Below are 15,506 nucleotides of genomic sequence, written 5' to 3'. Positions count from 1 at the left end.
AACGCTGATTGTACCAACACTGACACTGACCGTTCTTATAGCTGTACTTGTAAACAGGGATTTACTGGAGACGGAACAATTTGTAAAGGTCTAAAGAGTCTTCGAGAAAAACTTCCGTCGTTGATGCTATATTAAGTTCTGACATGTGAGAACTATTTTTAAATTTTCCTTTTTCACTGCAGACATCGACGAATGTTCGGTGGATCCGAGTTCTTGTGACGAGAACGCTGACTGTACCAACAGTGACGGTTCTTACAGCTGTACTTGTAAACAAGGATTTACTGGAGATGGTGCAGTTTGTGAAGGTACTTATGAATTTCCAGAGATGGTTATCATGACTTCTGTCGGTTGTATTCCGTTCCTTTTGTTGTTTTTAAACTAAAAACATCCGTCAAGTATCCCTTTGTCACTCTGTTATCTCTTTGCACTTTACAATTTAACGTCTTTAACTCGCTATAAAAGGAAGTGTTTTTAAGCGTTTCCGTTTTAAGGTACGTTATTGGGCGCGTTTCATTGGATCACTTACCGTATTCCACTCTGCGCTATCGATAGAGCCTATCGATAGTCAATTAGCGTACCCAAATTCGCAATACGCGAATCAGGAGCCGTGTCCTGATATCCTCCGATATAAAGTCACTATTACTTGTACGGGTTTGGGTACAGAAAATACCTAATCGTGCCTTTTGGTACACTTCGGCGGCATTTCAGGTTCATTTGCTCTCGCCATGTGTATTTTGGCTAACCTACGCCTTTCCAAAATACAAACCGACTCGACCAGACTAGGCTGATATGTCGCCATAGCCTATCAAAAAGGTGGGCTACTTTAATTCAAAAATATGCGTATTGTTAACAACAATTTCTGCTCTTCGTCAAATCAGACATCGATGAATGTTCTGCGGTTTCCAGTCCTTGCGATGAGAACGCGAATTGCACCAACACTGACGGTTCTTACAGCTGTAATTGTAAAAAAGGATTTGATGGGGATGGCCTAACCTGTAAAGGTACATACACCAGGAAATATTAATGGAATTTTTTTAACAGATAATCTCTCTTGAGTGTTGAAAAAGTGTTTGCACTTGAACTTTAGTCAATGATTTCCATTGCCATCGCGTTAGATTTTGATGAGTGTTCTGTAGAGCCCAGTCCGTACAACAAGAATCCTAATTGAACCAACAGCGGACTTTTTTCAGTTGTATTTGTAAACAAGGATTTGCTGGAAATGGCCGCGCTGTTTGTGAAGGTGTAGGGGTATAAGCGTGAAAAGTAATCCACTGCGCCTTCATCACAGTCAAGTGAAGGCTGCTCAGTTTTGTTTTGTTGTTTGTTTTGTTGTTTTGTTTTTCGTTGTTCATTCATTTCCATCACACTGGATCAATCTGTTGTCCAGTTACCTTTACCTTCGCTCCACGAACGTTCTTTCTGGGACTTGGATTTCTGTTGTTCCATAGTTGCGACGTAATAAACATCACATCTTTCTCGTTCTTGATTATGACAAACAGTTTATACGTCTCTTACACCTGAAAAGTGCATTGAAGCCTTTGAGAAAAGGAACTGTACTGTGCAAATTAAAATTTAGATTTTCAAGGATGGCTCCTTTTTTCCTCAACAACAGATATAGACGAGTGTTCTGCTGATTCCAACCCATGTGACGAGAACGCTGATTGTACCAACAGTGACGGTTCTTACAGCTGTACTTGTAAACAAGGATTTACTGGAGATGGCACAACTTGTGAAGGTAAGCGCGCCGAATATGTAGCAAATCCACTCTATTGAGTCCATTGCAGATTAGCGTTACTATTTTGGCAAAATCTACATTGTATTGCTTGTACCTTGGAGCGCCCTACATTATGATTTAGGGCTTCTCACTTGACCTGGTGCGTGGGACTTACAACCTATAGTGCACTAAGTCACAATAACATCTTTTTATTCCGTCAGATATCGATGAGTGCTCCGCAGATTCCAGTCCATGTGACGAGAACGCGGACTGCACCAACAGTGACGGTTCTTATAGCTGCACTTGCAAACAAGGGTTTGATGGAGATGGTACAACTTGCGAAGGTATAGGCATGTAGGACTGCTGTTGAAAAAAATATGCTTGCGCTTAAACCAGAATTAAAAGAGGTTTGTGTTGTACTTGAAAGGTAGTAAATGATTTTCCTTTCTTACATCAGATTTCGATGAGTGTTCTTTAGAACCTAGTCCTTGCGACGAAAATGCTGATTGCACCAACAGTGACGGTTCTTACAGCTGTACCTGTAAACAGGGATTTACTGGAAATGGTGCAATCTGTGAAGGTGTGCGAATGTGAAAATGCGTCTTCATCACGCGCAGCATATCCAAATTATGTCGCGTTCTACATGAAATTCAGCACCAATTTTAATTTCTAGCGTCTCTTTTATATAAAATATTCGTCGACCGATCTTAATGAATCAAATGTCTGTCCACCACGCCGACAATGTGCTGAATCAACTCAACCCATCTCACTGAACGGAAAGGCACACTCTTTGGAAACACAGAACAAAATTTGGTTGATGTATTTCTTTTCAGATGTTGACGAGTGTTCTGCAGATTCCAACCCGTGTGACGATAACGCCGACTGTTCTAATACCGAGGGTTCCTACAGCTGTAGGTGCAAATTAGGGTTTACTGGAGATGGAACAACTTGCAAAGGTAGTTAATATTATACGTAAAGGTAATTGTGGGAATGCTTCTTCTGTATTTTGGTAAGCAATTCTGACAAAGCTGACGCAAGAAGGATCGTTTGTAGGCATCGCAGGTTTTTATTAGCTCGTCAATGTAGTAGTTTTCTTTGTTCAAAAGTTTAGTTCACTGGCCAAGAAGGTCTGGGAAGGCTACGACTCGCGCGATCACAAAAGGAGTTGCCATAAGTCTTCCCCTGTACTGCACGTGAAATGGATCTTCAGACATGGTTGTGGTCGTTCTAAACAAACGTACTTAGTGGCTTGCAAACTTTAAAATACCGCAGTTTGGTTGAAAACAATCCATACTCGATTTTGCTTATCACATCAGATATAGATGAGTGTTCTGCGGATTCCAGTCCGTGTGACGAGAACGCTGATTGTACGAACACTGACGGTTCTTATAGCTGTACTTGTAAACAAGGATTCGATGGAGATGGAATATCTTGTAAAGGTACTTACATGCGACAATGTTCTCGAACACTATCAGTTTGAAACTGGAAATCTCCCTCCTTGAACTCAATCCTTGTGATGGAAACTTTGATTGTATGTATAAATTGTTGCGTCTTTTCTTCATGTCAGATTTCGATGAGTGTTCATTAGAATCCAGTCCTTGTGACGAAAATGCTGATTGCACCAATACTGACGGTTCTTACAGCTGTACTTGTAAACAAGGATTTACTGGAAATGGTTCAATTTGTGAAGGTGTGCGAACGTGAAAAACTATTTACAGCTTCTTCATCACGCACAGCGTATCCAGATTATGTCGCGTTCCACATGAAACTAAACGTCATTTTCATTTGTATCGTCTCTTTTGTCTAAAACATTCGTCGACCGTTCTTAATGAATCAAACGTCTATCCACCACGCCGACAATATGCTCAGTCAGCTTTCTTTCGTGCCACACGAATTCTGAAATGTCTATGAAGTCCTTCGAATGCCTTTATACGCTTTGTTGATGCTAAGACGCAGAACGTTACAAAGCGACCCAATGTCATCACTTTCTTTACTCTTTCATCGGGGCATCGATAGGGTACGTCCACTGTTCTCACTGAATCGAAAGGCACATTTTTGGGAAACACAGAACAACATTTGGTTGATTTATTTCTTGTCAGATGTTGACGAGTGTTCTGCAGATTCCAAACCGTGTGATGAAAACGCCGACTGTTCTAATACCGAAGGATCCTACAGCTGTAGGTGCAAATTAGGGTTCAGCGGAGATGGAACAAGTTGCCAAGGTAGTTAATACTTCACAATTCGCAAAGCAGTTTCTCTTGGCGCTAACGTACATGTAATTTTGGGAGTGGGAGTATTCCTATTGTATTTTCGTAAGGTGTTCCTTCAAAGAAGACACAAGAACGACCGTTTGTAGCAATTGCATGTTTCTATCCGCCCGTCAAGTTAGTTGTTGTCTGTGTCCAAAGCTTCATTTCACCGGCCGAGAAGATCTGAGAAGGCTACGACTCACGCGATCACAAAAGCAGTTGCCATAAGTCTTCCGCTGTACTGCGCGTGAAATGGGTCTTCGGACATGGTTGTGGTTGTTGTCGTTCTTGTTGTTGCTGTTGCTGTTGTTAGTGTTGTTGATGGTTGCTCTTAACGATTTGCTCAAAATTGGGCACAATGGTACTAAACAAACGTACTTAATGGCTCGCAAACGTTACCGCAGTTTGGTCGAAAACAATCCGAACGCGATTTTGCTTATCACATCAGATATCGATGAGTGTTCTGCGGATTCCAGTCCGTGCGACGAGAACGCTGATTGTACCAACACTGACGGTTCTTATAGCTGTACTTGTAAACAAGGATTCGATGGAGACGGACTATCTTGTAAAGGTACTACATGCGACAATGTTCTTGAACTCTATTAGTTTGAAACTGGAAATCTCCATTCCTTGTGATGAAAATTCTGATTATATGTTTACATTGTTGCGTCTTTTCATCATGCCAGATTTCGATGAGTGTTCATTAGAACCCAGTCCTTGTGACGAAAATGCTGATTGCACCAACACTGACGGTTCTTACAGCTGTACATGTAAACAAGGATTTACTGGGAATGGTTCAATTTGTGAAGGTGTGCGAACGTGAAACACTATCCACCACTTCAATTCTTCATCACGCACAGCGTATCCATATTGTGTCGCGTTCTACGTTAAACTTAATGTCACTTTTATTTCTATTGTCTCTTTTTGTCTAAAATATTCGTCGACAGTTCTTAGTGAATCAAACGTCTATCCACCACGTCGACAACGTGCTCAGGCAACTTTCTTTCGTGCCACACGAGTTCTGAAGTGTCTTTGAAGTCCTTCGAATATCTTTATACGCTTTGTTGATGCTAAGAAGCAGAACGTTACAAACCGACCCAATGCCATCATTTTCTATACTCTTTCATCGGAGCATCCATAGGGTACGTTCACTGTTCTCACTAAATCGAAAGGCACACTTTTGGGAAACACAGAACAACATTTGGTTGATTTATTTCTTGTCAGATGTTGACGAGTGTTCTGCAGATTCCAAACCGTGTGATGAAAACGCCGACTGTTCTAATACCGAAGGATCCTACAGCTGTAGGTGCAAACTAGGGTTCAGTGGCGACGGAACAACTTGCCAAGGTAGTTGATACTTCACAATTCGCAAAGCAGTTTCTCTTGGCGCTAACGTACATGTAATTTTGGGAGTGGGAGTGTTGCTATTGTATTTTCGTAAGGTGTTCGTTGAAAGGAGACACAAGAAGAACCGTTTGTAGGAATCGCATGTTTCTATCCGCCCGTCAATTTGCTAAAATTGGGCACAATGGTACTAGACAAACGTACTTAATGGCTTGCAAGCGTTAGAATATCGCAGTTTGGTCGAAAACAACATACTGGATTTTGCTTATCACATCAGATATCGATGAGTGTTCTGCGGATTCCAGTCCATGTGACGAGAACGCGGACTGCACAAACACTGACGGTTCTTATAGCTGTACTTGTAAACAAGGATTCGATGGAGATGGAATATCTTGTAAAGGTACTTACATGCGAAAACATTCTTGAACACTATCAGTTTGAAACTGGAAAACATCCTTGTTGAACTTGAACATTCATGTACTGACTGATTTTACAGATTTCGACGAGTGTTCGTTGGAACCCAGTCCTTGTGACGAAAACTCTGACTGCGGCAATAGTGAAGGGTCTTATAGCTGCACTTGCAAAACAGGATTTACCGGAAATGGTGCAATTTGTGAAGGTGTGCGAAATTAAAAAACTATCCACTTCGCCTTTACAATTTCACATAAAAATAGACGCTACCATTTCTTTTCTATCGCTTCACGTATCGCTGAGGACTTCCTCCACCGTTCTTCGACGATCAGGATCCAATCATTATTCATATGAAAATGCGCAGTGTGTCTATATGTGACAAGGATATGGATCCACCGCTTCTTCATTGAGCACAGTCAACCTAAACAATACACAGGGTTTTCATGAATAGAATATCTTTTTTTCATGATGCAAGTACAGGCAAACCTCTCTACAACGGCTATTCTAGAGACAGAGCACTAGCCATTGTGGAGAGGTAGAGCAAATCTCTAGACTGGGACGAGAATATGTAGCCGTTGTGGGGAGGTGGCCGTTAGTATAGGTTCGATCATATTTCATCCTTAACTACGATGCAGAATCTTTTCAGCAACTATCCAGCACAGCCAACTTACTTTAAGCACCGTGGACCCAGCTGCTCAAAGTGTTAATAACGGTACCAGCTTTTAAAAAGTGACTTATCCAATGGATGGCGCTATCCATCTTTTGAACAACTAGGGCCTAGATTTTACAAGGGAACATCATATTTTCTCGTTCTCATCATTACATCGACATGGTGCGTCCACCATACGTCGCGACTCATTAAACCTAAACGGAATTACTTTGACGTGAAGGCCATTACCTCGCCAGCTTCAAAGCAGCGGCAACTGGATGACGCTTTTCGCTTTTCACTACGCGGGCACAACGATACTCAATGTGACAAATTAAATGTGTTAATTTACTTTATTTTTATCTCTCTAGATATTGACGAGTGTTCTGCGGATCCCAGTCCATGTGACGAAAACGCTGACTGTTCTAATTCTAAGGGCTCCTACAGCTGTACGTGTAGAACAGGATTCACAGGAGATGGAAAAACTTGTCAAGGTATACTTTTATACTTAACATTACAAAAGTTTGTGGCGGAAAAGGAATAAAATAGGAAGTGTAAAGCCGTGAGGCCCACTCTTGTCACGTTACTACAAGAAAACTATAGCAGAGAGGTTAGAGAGGGCTCCACTGAAGTCAACTATTTTTCTTCATGTGGAGATTTCGACAAGAGTGAGGTGTATAGATGGATGTAAGGTCGGGATGACCCTCCACTGCATGAAAGACATAGAGACATAGAGTGTTGTGAATATTTTTTACATATATTCCAGATATCGACGAGTGCTCTGCAGAGTCCGCTCCGTGTGATGAAAAGGCTGAATGCACGAACAGTGACGGCTCGTTCAGTTGCTTGTGTAAACAAGGGTTCACCGGAGACGGAAAAACATGTCAAGGTACTTCACCAATTCTTTAGGTTGGCATTACTTTACCATGTTTAATCAGGAGCTAGAAAATGGAGAATCGGTTTTTGATTACCTTCGAAAGTACAGTTTTATTGCCCTTTTTAGTATCAAAAGCAAATTAACAATTTCGGGCGTGCAATTACAAAAAACAAAAAACAACTGGAAGGTAAATTTTACGTGCGAACTGGTTCCATTATAAAGGCAGGAAAACGTTCATAAGCCAACAGTGAACTATTGATTTTGGGCTCCTAGTGCAAGAAATGCAGATGTGTCTGCGGCACAAATCTGTAGATGGTCCACTCAAACATAACGTCTTTAATCATTGATTCCATTCTATTTTATGTAGAAATAGCAGTTACTCCAAAGATCGATCTTGCTGTTATCATGGGTGCCTTATCTAATCCAACGTTGAACACAATGAAGGATGCTACTAAAGTCATCATTGACCAATACGGAACCAAACATACGCGTTACTCTTTAATAACATGTGGAAGAGAAGCCAGCACTAAAATCGACTTCACTGATGGTTTTAAAACCGCACAAGACTTTAAGAACGCTGTTAACGCTGTGCAAAGACCTGAAGGATCCCCAGACTTGAAGAAAGCTCTTGATCAAGCCATGAAGCTCTTCGAAGATGCTCCCCCGCGGCCTGATGCGAACAAAATCTTGGTAGTTTTGATTGACCAGAAATCAGTGAATTATCCTCAAGTGCTGTCGGCCAGTGCAAAAAGCCTGCAAGACAAGAATATCCTTGTTCTGCCAATAGCATTTGGCTCACTCGCTGACTTGGATGAGCTTACAAGACTCGCTCCAAGTAAAGGAGTTGTTATTCAAATTGACGGTGACGAGGATGGAGCTGCTATTGCTCAGAAGATCATGAACGATGGCGTGAAAGGTAAGTACTCGTTGTTGCTGTTTAGTGTTGTGGTTCTTGGTGCCGCCATTCTTAGTTATCTGATGCTGCAGTCGTTGTCGTCGTTGTTACTATTATTCTTGTTGTTTGGCATTGTCACCTTTACACCGCACTCACTTCGTCTATTCCTATTGGCTGCCAGTGTACTAATTCACAAGTGTCGACCACTTGCTTAGATAGCTTCGAACATAATGTACCTTCACGATTGAAGTGATCCATTTCAACGAGTAAGACCAATCCACTAGCTTTGCTTTAATTTACAGTAAAACAATAATTGCGTTCGGTTTTATCGTTTCCATGCTCAATGTCTGTGTTGGTGATATTAGCATTGCCTTATGTTGGGTATGTGCAGGGATCCCAGAGCAACTTTCGCATCATATAACCGTGACTAGAGGTTTTATATAACGTTAAATAATCTTTTAAAGGTAGCTTAATTTAACTACACACTGCAAAGAATTTGCTTAGTCGCTGTACATGTGTCCATGAATACAGCCTGTGTCAATTAGATATTTTTTTATTATTATTTAATCATAGCAACACTTACATGACTCAAACTTATATTACATGTCATTACTTACTTACAATTTTCTTAGGTCTGAATTTATAACAATGTTAAAAGCAAAAGGCTTTTTTTTTTCTTTTTTATGATAAACAATCTTTTTGCATTATTTCTCTATATACAGGACATTAATTTTTTTTGCAACATACAACGTAATAACTAAGTTGAAAATATATGAATAAAAAAGAAAGAAATACTGCTTATAAAGTTATTGATAATTATTTACTTTTAATTAAATTTAAATTAAGTACCTCAAACACTTCCCATTTCTTTTAAACTGGCTGATCTTATTTGCCTTAAAAGCTATGTATTTTTCTGTTTCATATTTGATTTCCGAAATTCTTTTGAAATGGTTGAAGATGGGATTAATTCCTTTACACCTACAGGTCCACAGATATGTTTTTCCTAGAATTGCTATATAGTTAATCAAATCCATTCCCTCCTTCAGAATACCTATCATAATGTCACGTACCGAGAGGCATATCAATCAGATATGGTTTTGCTCACAGGTTCTGATGAATGCGCGCAGTGTAGCGAGAACTCAGTTTGTCTCAGCAAGAATGGAGGCTTTATATGCTCATGTAAAATGGGATACGCAGGCAACGGTTTTAGTTGTGAAGGTAAGACTTAATGGTGTTCATCTTCGCTGTGTTAGGGCGAGCGTAGTACAGTAGAGAAAGGAGTCAAAATGATCGAGTGGTCGCAGGATGCTAAGCTTTAAGTGTGGTGTACCCGAGTTGTCTTCCAGGTCCTCGGCCGCACATCTAAAACCAGGGAACTGGTCTGCTTCCTGGTCGATGAGATTCCTAAACATGCTTTGTCCATCTGCGATATTTATTTCATTCTTTGTTCAAATTGGCCGTAAAAATTTCCTTTGCGTAGAGGTCAATAAAGATGTTTGACATTTTTATAGATATATTTGTTTGAGCCAAACGAATTAATGAACGCGTCTTTCCTGTTTCGTAGATGTCGACGAATGTGAACTGGGAACGGATATTTGTAACGGGAATGCGTTTTGCGTAAATAATGTTGGTTTGTACGACTGCTCTTGTATGGACGGATATACGGGAGATGGCTTCGACTGTCGAGGTAAAAGAATTCTTTACGACTGGTAATAACTGCGGATACACCCCTTTGTTCGTTTGTTTGTTTGTTTTCATGGGAAGTGAGATTAAGGTAAAGCCGGTACTTAACTCACATAACTTCCATCTCTCTGCCCCCTCTCCAACCCCCTTCCAGTCAGATGCTAGTCCATCGTATTTTTACCCCTCGGCATTTTGTCGCGTTGTCTTAACAAGTCGATGAGCATTTGTCCATACATTCGAGGAGGGACGTGTCTCACGCTCGACCACAACAAACAAGGTCAAGGTTAGGGCCAGAATGCAGTACAGAAATCATGAAACCACAGGGCCTGTCTTTACAAACAGTGAAACCGTTCAAAGGTATGCATTACAAAGAGTAATAGAACAAATAGAGGCACTCTTTAGAGGTGCGCAATGAATCCAAATGGAATTTTTCAAGCCCTGTTTCTACAGATTTGTGGTAATTATATGGTCAAATTTCCTTTTTTCAGAAACGGAAGAGACTGTTGGAGCAACTGGAGGGTGGAAAGGTTAGCTGTTATGATAAGTGTCGTCTGTTATTATAAATTGTAGCTCACATTAGCATGTTTCTTTAAGTTGTATTTGAAACGTCACTTTTTCCCCTTGAAGTCGTCAACGAGCATTTGGCAATATCTTGCGGAAAGATGCTCATCCAAGTGGTACTGAGCAAGGCATTCCTAATGGGCATGCGCAGGACTGACGTGCGCCTTAACGACCCAAGGTGTCTTCCCAAGGATAACGGGACGCACTTCCTGTTTGAGACTAACCTTACATCGTGCGGTACTAAGATGGTGGTTACGGACAATGCGTTTATTTACGAGAACACGATTCAAGAGAGGCCGACAGAGGGCATCATTACGAGGATGGCAGACGTTGACATTCCATTTAGGTAATGTTTAATGTGTAATTTTCAATGACCAGTGACGAAGTGCTAGAATATTTTTTGGGGGAAGGGTTATTCAATCTAAAATCAACTGCTGTTATGTATTGCAAATTTCAGGTGCTGTTACCTCAAGGAAGTTCAAGCAAGCGCCATTCAGTTGGAAACCAATAGGAAAATAATCCGAGGCAACGCCTCAGATATCGGAATGTTCGATATTAACCTGGGTGTGTTTAAAGATGACGCCTACACTCGTCCCTATGGTGACCAAAGCTTCCCTATCGGCGTTAGAGTTAATGAACGAATTTTCCTTCAACTAAGTGTGGACTCTAAAGATCCTCGTTTGGCTGTGCAGGCGAAACGTTGTCACGCCACCCCTGATCCTAATCCGAACAGTACCCTACAATACGATCTGATTCTAAACGGGTGAGTATGTCACGCAACACCCAGACTTTTCTCCTCCCCAGCTTTTGCAGTCAACACCGTGATCTAGTCCGTTTCTGGTAGTCTGTCCACACACCCTCTATTTTATCTGAGTTCGTCTACATCGCAAGCAAAATTATTAACCGCAGAGGATTTGAAAAAGCCCGAACTCAAAGGGGTGGCCCTGGAGAAAGACAAAAATAGAGGATTTGTGGAATTCTTTTGAGAAACTGAATTCTCTTTTCTTCTAGTAACCTGCGAGCAGGCTCACCTTTGAGTCACGCGCGCGAGTGGCGAAGAGCAACGCGATCCGGCGAGAAGGAGTCTGGTGAAGAGGCGCTCGATTTCGGGCACGCGGCAAGGCCGCGCGCGCTTGTGCTTCAAGTGTTCCTCGAGAAACATAAATTTCCCATTGGCTAAAGGGCGATTAACATTTCATCATCATGTCAAGGTACATCATGCACGCGGCATGCGATTGAAAGCGATTGAAGTCACTTCATATAGAATCAGTTGCCGCCAGATTTGCCAAATATGACCGTGATGTTACACTATCGATCTCCCCACGAGATCGATATGTGAAAACTAGTCCTCGATTTTGTCTTCTGGAGCATGAGGGATATACAACTAATCCTAGCTTATACATTACCGCAGAAATGAAGGGATTGGAGCAATTAAATGAAGACGCTAAAATCGCAGTAATCAGCGTCACATAAATGGCGTAACGCAAATTAACGAAATGAGTAATGCACATTTGCGCTGTAGCATCTGACACAGACCTGGGCCCTCAAAGTATCTGACAGAGACCTTGGGCCCTTAACCAGGAGACCAACTCGAGCACTAATCCTCGCTTGCAATCTTTGGTTACTGGAGTAACCAAAATCGGGGCTTCTGCCGGGAAGAGCCCCGATTTTGGTCTATTTTGGTCCATTGTTTCGTCCCATTTCTAAAATGGCAGTCTAATCCGTTCGTAAATTGTTTCTCTTCACAGTTGTCCCCAGGACTCCACGGTTCAGTATCACCATAATGGAGGAGTACAAGGCCTTCATCGTTTTAGTCTTCAAACGTTCAAGTTTGTTAACACACCTGACCCGTTTGTGTACATCCACTGCAAGGTAACGCAAGCATTTAGCAATCGCTACTTGATTGTTCTGTGGCTATTAAAATTCGACGAACTAAATTTTTGTTCCTTGCTACTGTCAGGTCTTGAAATCGTTTATTCTTATTGTGCTTCCTTTATTTATTTGTTGATTTGCTTGTTTGTTTTTCCAGTGTCCCTTCTTTGTCTGTGTGAACATAATTTGTAAACTGTTTCGCATCATTGAACGAAAGGGATGAAAGAACCATATGCAGTGTCCGACCTTACCTCGTATATCTTCGTTTTTGTTTGTTTCTTAATTAGTTGGCCTGTTTTCCGGTCTGTCCGTTTGTCCGTCCGTCTTATATCACACCCGTTTCAAACACTGCTTTTTCTTCCCTAGGCCATCGTTTGCAATTCTTCAGATCCAAATTCTGAGTGCTTTAAAAATTGCGACCTGCTTCCGAGGAGTCGTCATCGCAGAGCCCTCCCCTACAGTGCGCCTGTGCATACGACGTTACTCAGCCATGGCCCGATTTGGTTGACGAACTTCGAGGAAATTAAAGGTATGGTCTAGACTCTTTGAAGAGACATATATCTAGCATCTTATTGTGAAACAACTGTAGTCTAAGTCTATTTGAAACGGAGGTTTCACTCTGAAAACGCATCGAATGCTTTCCGTCCACAATACGCTGGAGGAATTTGAAAATGCCACAGTAACCGGTCATTTTGGATTTGTATTTGAGGAAAACTCAGGCAGGGAAATCACGTGATTATCGTGACGTCACCGTTATCGAAAAGCTCCGTTGTCAAAATGTTTTCCGTCCAGACTAAAACGCAAAGCCGGCGTTTTCAAATTCTTCCGGTTTTGAGAGCGTTTTCGAAAAGCTCCGTTTTCGTGACGGATTAGTGTGGACGGTAGACCTAACTGTAGAAATAAAGCGGCGATTTCAAATTTCTCCGGCGTAGTGTGAACGCTGCCTAAGAAAGTAGACAAATGCATGTCTATGCAACAAGTCAAATCTTTGTTTCCCTTTTATTTTTGTCCTTCAGATTCCGCGCCAAGACAAGATCCCCTGATTGGAGTGTCTGTAGTCATGGGACTTCTCGCTCTGCTCTGTATTGTGGTGTTTGCAGTTGTTCGTCGTAGAATGATCACGAGCAACACACAAGGAACATCGGCGGATGTTTGACGAGGAAACAAGACAATGAATAATTATATTATTTCCCTAAATTATAATGTTAAAGAAAGTGGCAAGAATAATCTATGGCCGCGCTAAGATAGGGGATTTATATTCTAGTGTTTACGTCCTTTACTCCTAAGAGTTGCCAAGTTCTTTCAAAATCGGCAAAAATTTTATTGTGCTAATGATAATCAAAAACATGCGATGTCATATGAAAGTACTGTCCAGTAGCTTTCATTTGAATGGTCGCACACAGTGGTTTCATCTACAAACGCAAAAGTTAAAACCACCTTGTACAGCACCGTAAACAGCACTTTATGACAGCGCTGGTCATTCGAATGGTGATCACACACTTGGCTTGAAAGTTAGAACTGCTTAAATTGACTCCGAAGAAGGCCGACTCGAGGAGTGAAGTAGCTAAACACGAAAAATTGAATTCCTTATCACCAAATGCTCGTGCTTAAAGAAGACAAAAGTAACAAGTTTTCAGGAGATACAGATGACTTTCAAGTGGACCAGGACCGCTTGTGTGGCGGGCTTGACTACAATGATTGTCATCGGTGAAATTACCTATAGGCGAGAGGGTACTGGGAACAAGAAATATTTTCATTCATAAGTTAAACTGTATCCGGGATTTTAGTTAGAAATGCTGCTAAGCAACAAGAAGTGCCCGCGTGGTGCCACGCTGACGGGACAGCTTCTGGTGTGCTCATAAGTGCTCGTGCTATCAGAAACTCGTCGACCGATTTTATGGAGATTTCCCATAAAGCGCCTTTTTTACCCTAACAAGTTAGGGTACTAGGGTACTTGGTGCTAGATTTAAAAACTTGGCAGAGTTTCCTCTAATATCCGGCCTTTTTTTAGCAGGTGAGCGAAATCTTGAAGGGACCGGGATTATTTCTTTGCATTCAAAAATAGATTGCTTAAACCTCTGAATACACTCGCTCTGTTTATTTTGAAGTAAAATGTTCTCTCACAGGATACTTATTAGCTATTTTTGTAGTAATTTAAAGAAACGACGCAAAAAGTTAAATTAGAAGCTTAGAGCTTTAGAATTGGGTTTTAGCAAAATGTAGAGGATTTCGTATTGCTGTTTTATATATTTAAGAATAAAAGAAAGCAGTCAAACAGGATTCAGAGATCTAGTAAACTGCTGTTTCTTCTCTCTGTATGCTGCGAGATGAATGTAAAATAAAGGGTAGTGCTTAAGTCAATTTGTGGGTGTCTACTCACTGTAAAATTATTTGCATTAAGTGATAGGAAAATGGAGATATATCTGATTGGTATTTCAAATAGGCCAATTTCGATACATTAAAATTCTCTAACTTGGCTCCGATAAAACAAAGAAATCGCATCGACGACAAGGGATGAAAAATTAATTTATTTTGTTCTGTTCCCCTAAGCCTCGGAGCCAAGTTAAAAATGTTATTTTAAAATTGGCCTATAAGAGCGCGGGCTCAGTTTGTTCCTCAGGGCTTTACTCTTGTGTTGCTGCCTCATTCCCCAAGCGCCGTCAAATTTCATAAGCGAAGATTGGGCACAGAGAACTTGAGGCGTAGTGTTAAAGATACCTGGGTAGGAGGCAACTTGTGCATCATGTTGTAATGAGGTATTGGCTCTCTTTTCACACTGGTGGTCAGAGTTTGAGTGCCAAATAAGGTGTCGCCTGCGAGCTCTCTCTCTCCTTCACTTCCCTCCAACCCCCTCCCTACCCTGGGAGCTGCCAAGAGACCTTGCTCGCAGGGTAAAGGTGACGGCTACTCCAGATCAGTGAAAATTGGCATTTTTCAATATTTGCGCGTTGCAAAACTCTGCCGCAATAACCGCAGAAAAATGGTTTACTGGGACGGAATACTGCCTCCCTCACTCCATCCCTCCTCGCTGACATTCAGCAACCGACCAGAAAAAGTCAGAATAGAGCGTTTTCATTCAGTGGCTAGCACCCATGTAAATTTATTGGAGCCAAAAGAAGTGTTTATATAACAAAAGAGTTCAACTCCCACAGGATTGGTTTGGTACACCAACATGGCCACCGTTTCTTTGTTTTGGAACACCAATATGGCTGCCGCGACGTCATTTCAAAACGCTCTATTACGAGTAAAGTAAG

General features: G+C 41.4%; 1 protein-coding gene across 13 annotated transcripts in view; it reads left to right on the top strand.

Moving 5' to 3' along the window:
- The window catches only part of LOC110058624 (uncharacterized), a 147,400-nt gene extending 132,787 nt beyond the window's left edge, over window positions 1–14,613 (top strand). For 8 of the 13 annotated variants that reach the window (XM_089285180.1, XM_089285168.1, XM_089285177.1 and 5 more), the window contains 24 exons: window positions 183–305; window positions 879–1,001; window positions 1,613–1,735; window positions 1,936–2,058; window positions 2,548–2,670; window positions 3,031–3,153; window positions 3,282–3,404; window positions 3,814–3,936; window positions 4,412–4,534; window positions 4,650–4,772; window positions 5,188–5,310; window positions 5,585–5,707; window positions 5,804–5,926; window positions 6,736–6,858; window positions 7,131–7,253; window positions 7,609–8,157; window positions 9,244–9,354; window positions 9,701–9,823; window positions 10,308–10,346; window positions 10,447–10,726; window positions 10,838–11,143; window positions 12,129–12,252; window positions 12,619–12,781; window positions 13,269–14,613. In XM_089285180.1, the coding sequence (XP_089141306.1) occupies window positions 183–305; window positions 879–1,001; window positions 1,613–1,735; window positions 1,936–2,058; window positions 2,548–2,670; window positions 3,031–3,153; window positions 3,282–3,404; window positions 3,814–3,936; window positions 4,412–4,534; window positions 4,650–4,772; window positions 5,188–5,310; window positions 5,585–5,707; window positions 5,804–5,926; window positions 6,736–6,858; window positions 7,131–7,253; window positions 7,609–8,157; window positions 9,244–9,354; window positions 9,701–9,823; window positions 10,308–10,346; window positions 10,447–10,726; window positions 10,838–11,143; window positions 12,129–12,252; window positions 12,619–12,781; window positions 13,269–13,408 (3,680 nt within the window). In that variant the 3' untranslated portion in view covers window positions 13,409–14,613. The remainder of the gene's footprint in view (window positions 1–182; window positions 306–878; window positions 1,002–1,612; window positions 1,736–1,935; window positions 2,059–2,547; window positions 2,671–3,030; window positions 3,154–3,281; window positions 3,405–3,813; window positions 3,937–4,411; window positions 4,535–4,649; window positions 4,773–5,187; window positions 5,311–5,584; window positions 5,708–5,803; window positions 5,927–6,735; window positions 6,859–7,130; window positions 7,254–7,608; window positions 8,158–9,243; window positions 9,355–9,700; window positions 9,824–10,307; window positions 10,347–10,446; window positions 10,727–10,837; window positions 11,144–12,128; window positions 12,253–12,618; window positions 12,782–13,268) is intronic. The other 5 variants (XM_089285178.1, XM_089285174.1, XM_089285169.1 and 2 more) reach the window with 5 other exon arrangements.
- Window positions 14,614–15,506: the final 893 nt, after the last annotated feature.

The sequence above is a fragment of the Orbicella faveolata genome, unplaced genomic scaffold (genome assembly GCF_042242905.1).
Source record: "Orbicella faveolata isolate gen_17 unplaced genomic scaffold, um_ofav_v1 contig_13, whole genome shotgun sequence".
Lineage (NCBI taxonomy): Eukaryota > Metazoa > Cnidaria > Anthozoa > Scleractinia > Merulinidae > Orbicella > Orbicella faveolata.
The sequence above is the reverse complement of the archived record's forward strand: the minus strand, read 5'-3'. Positions and strand labels throughout refer to the sequence as shown.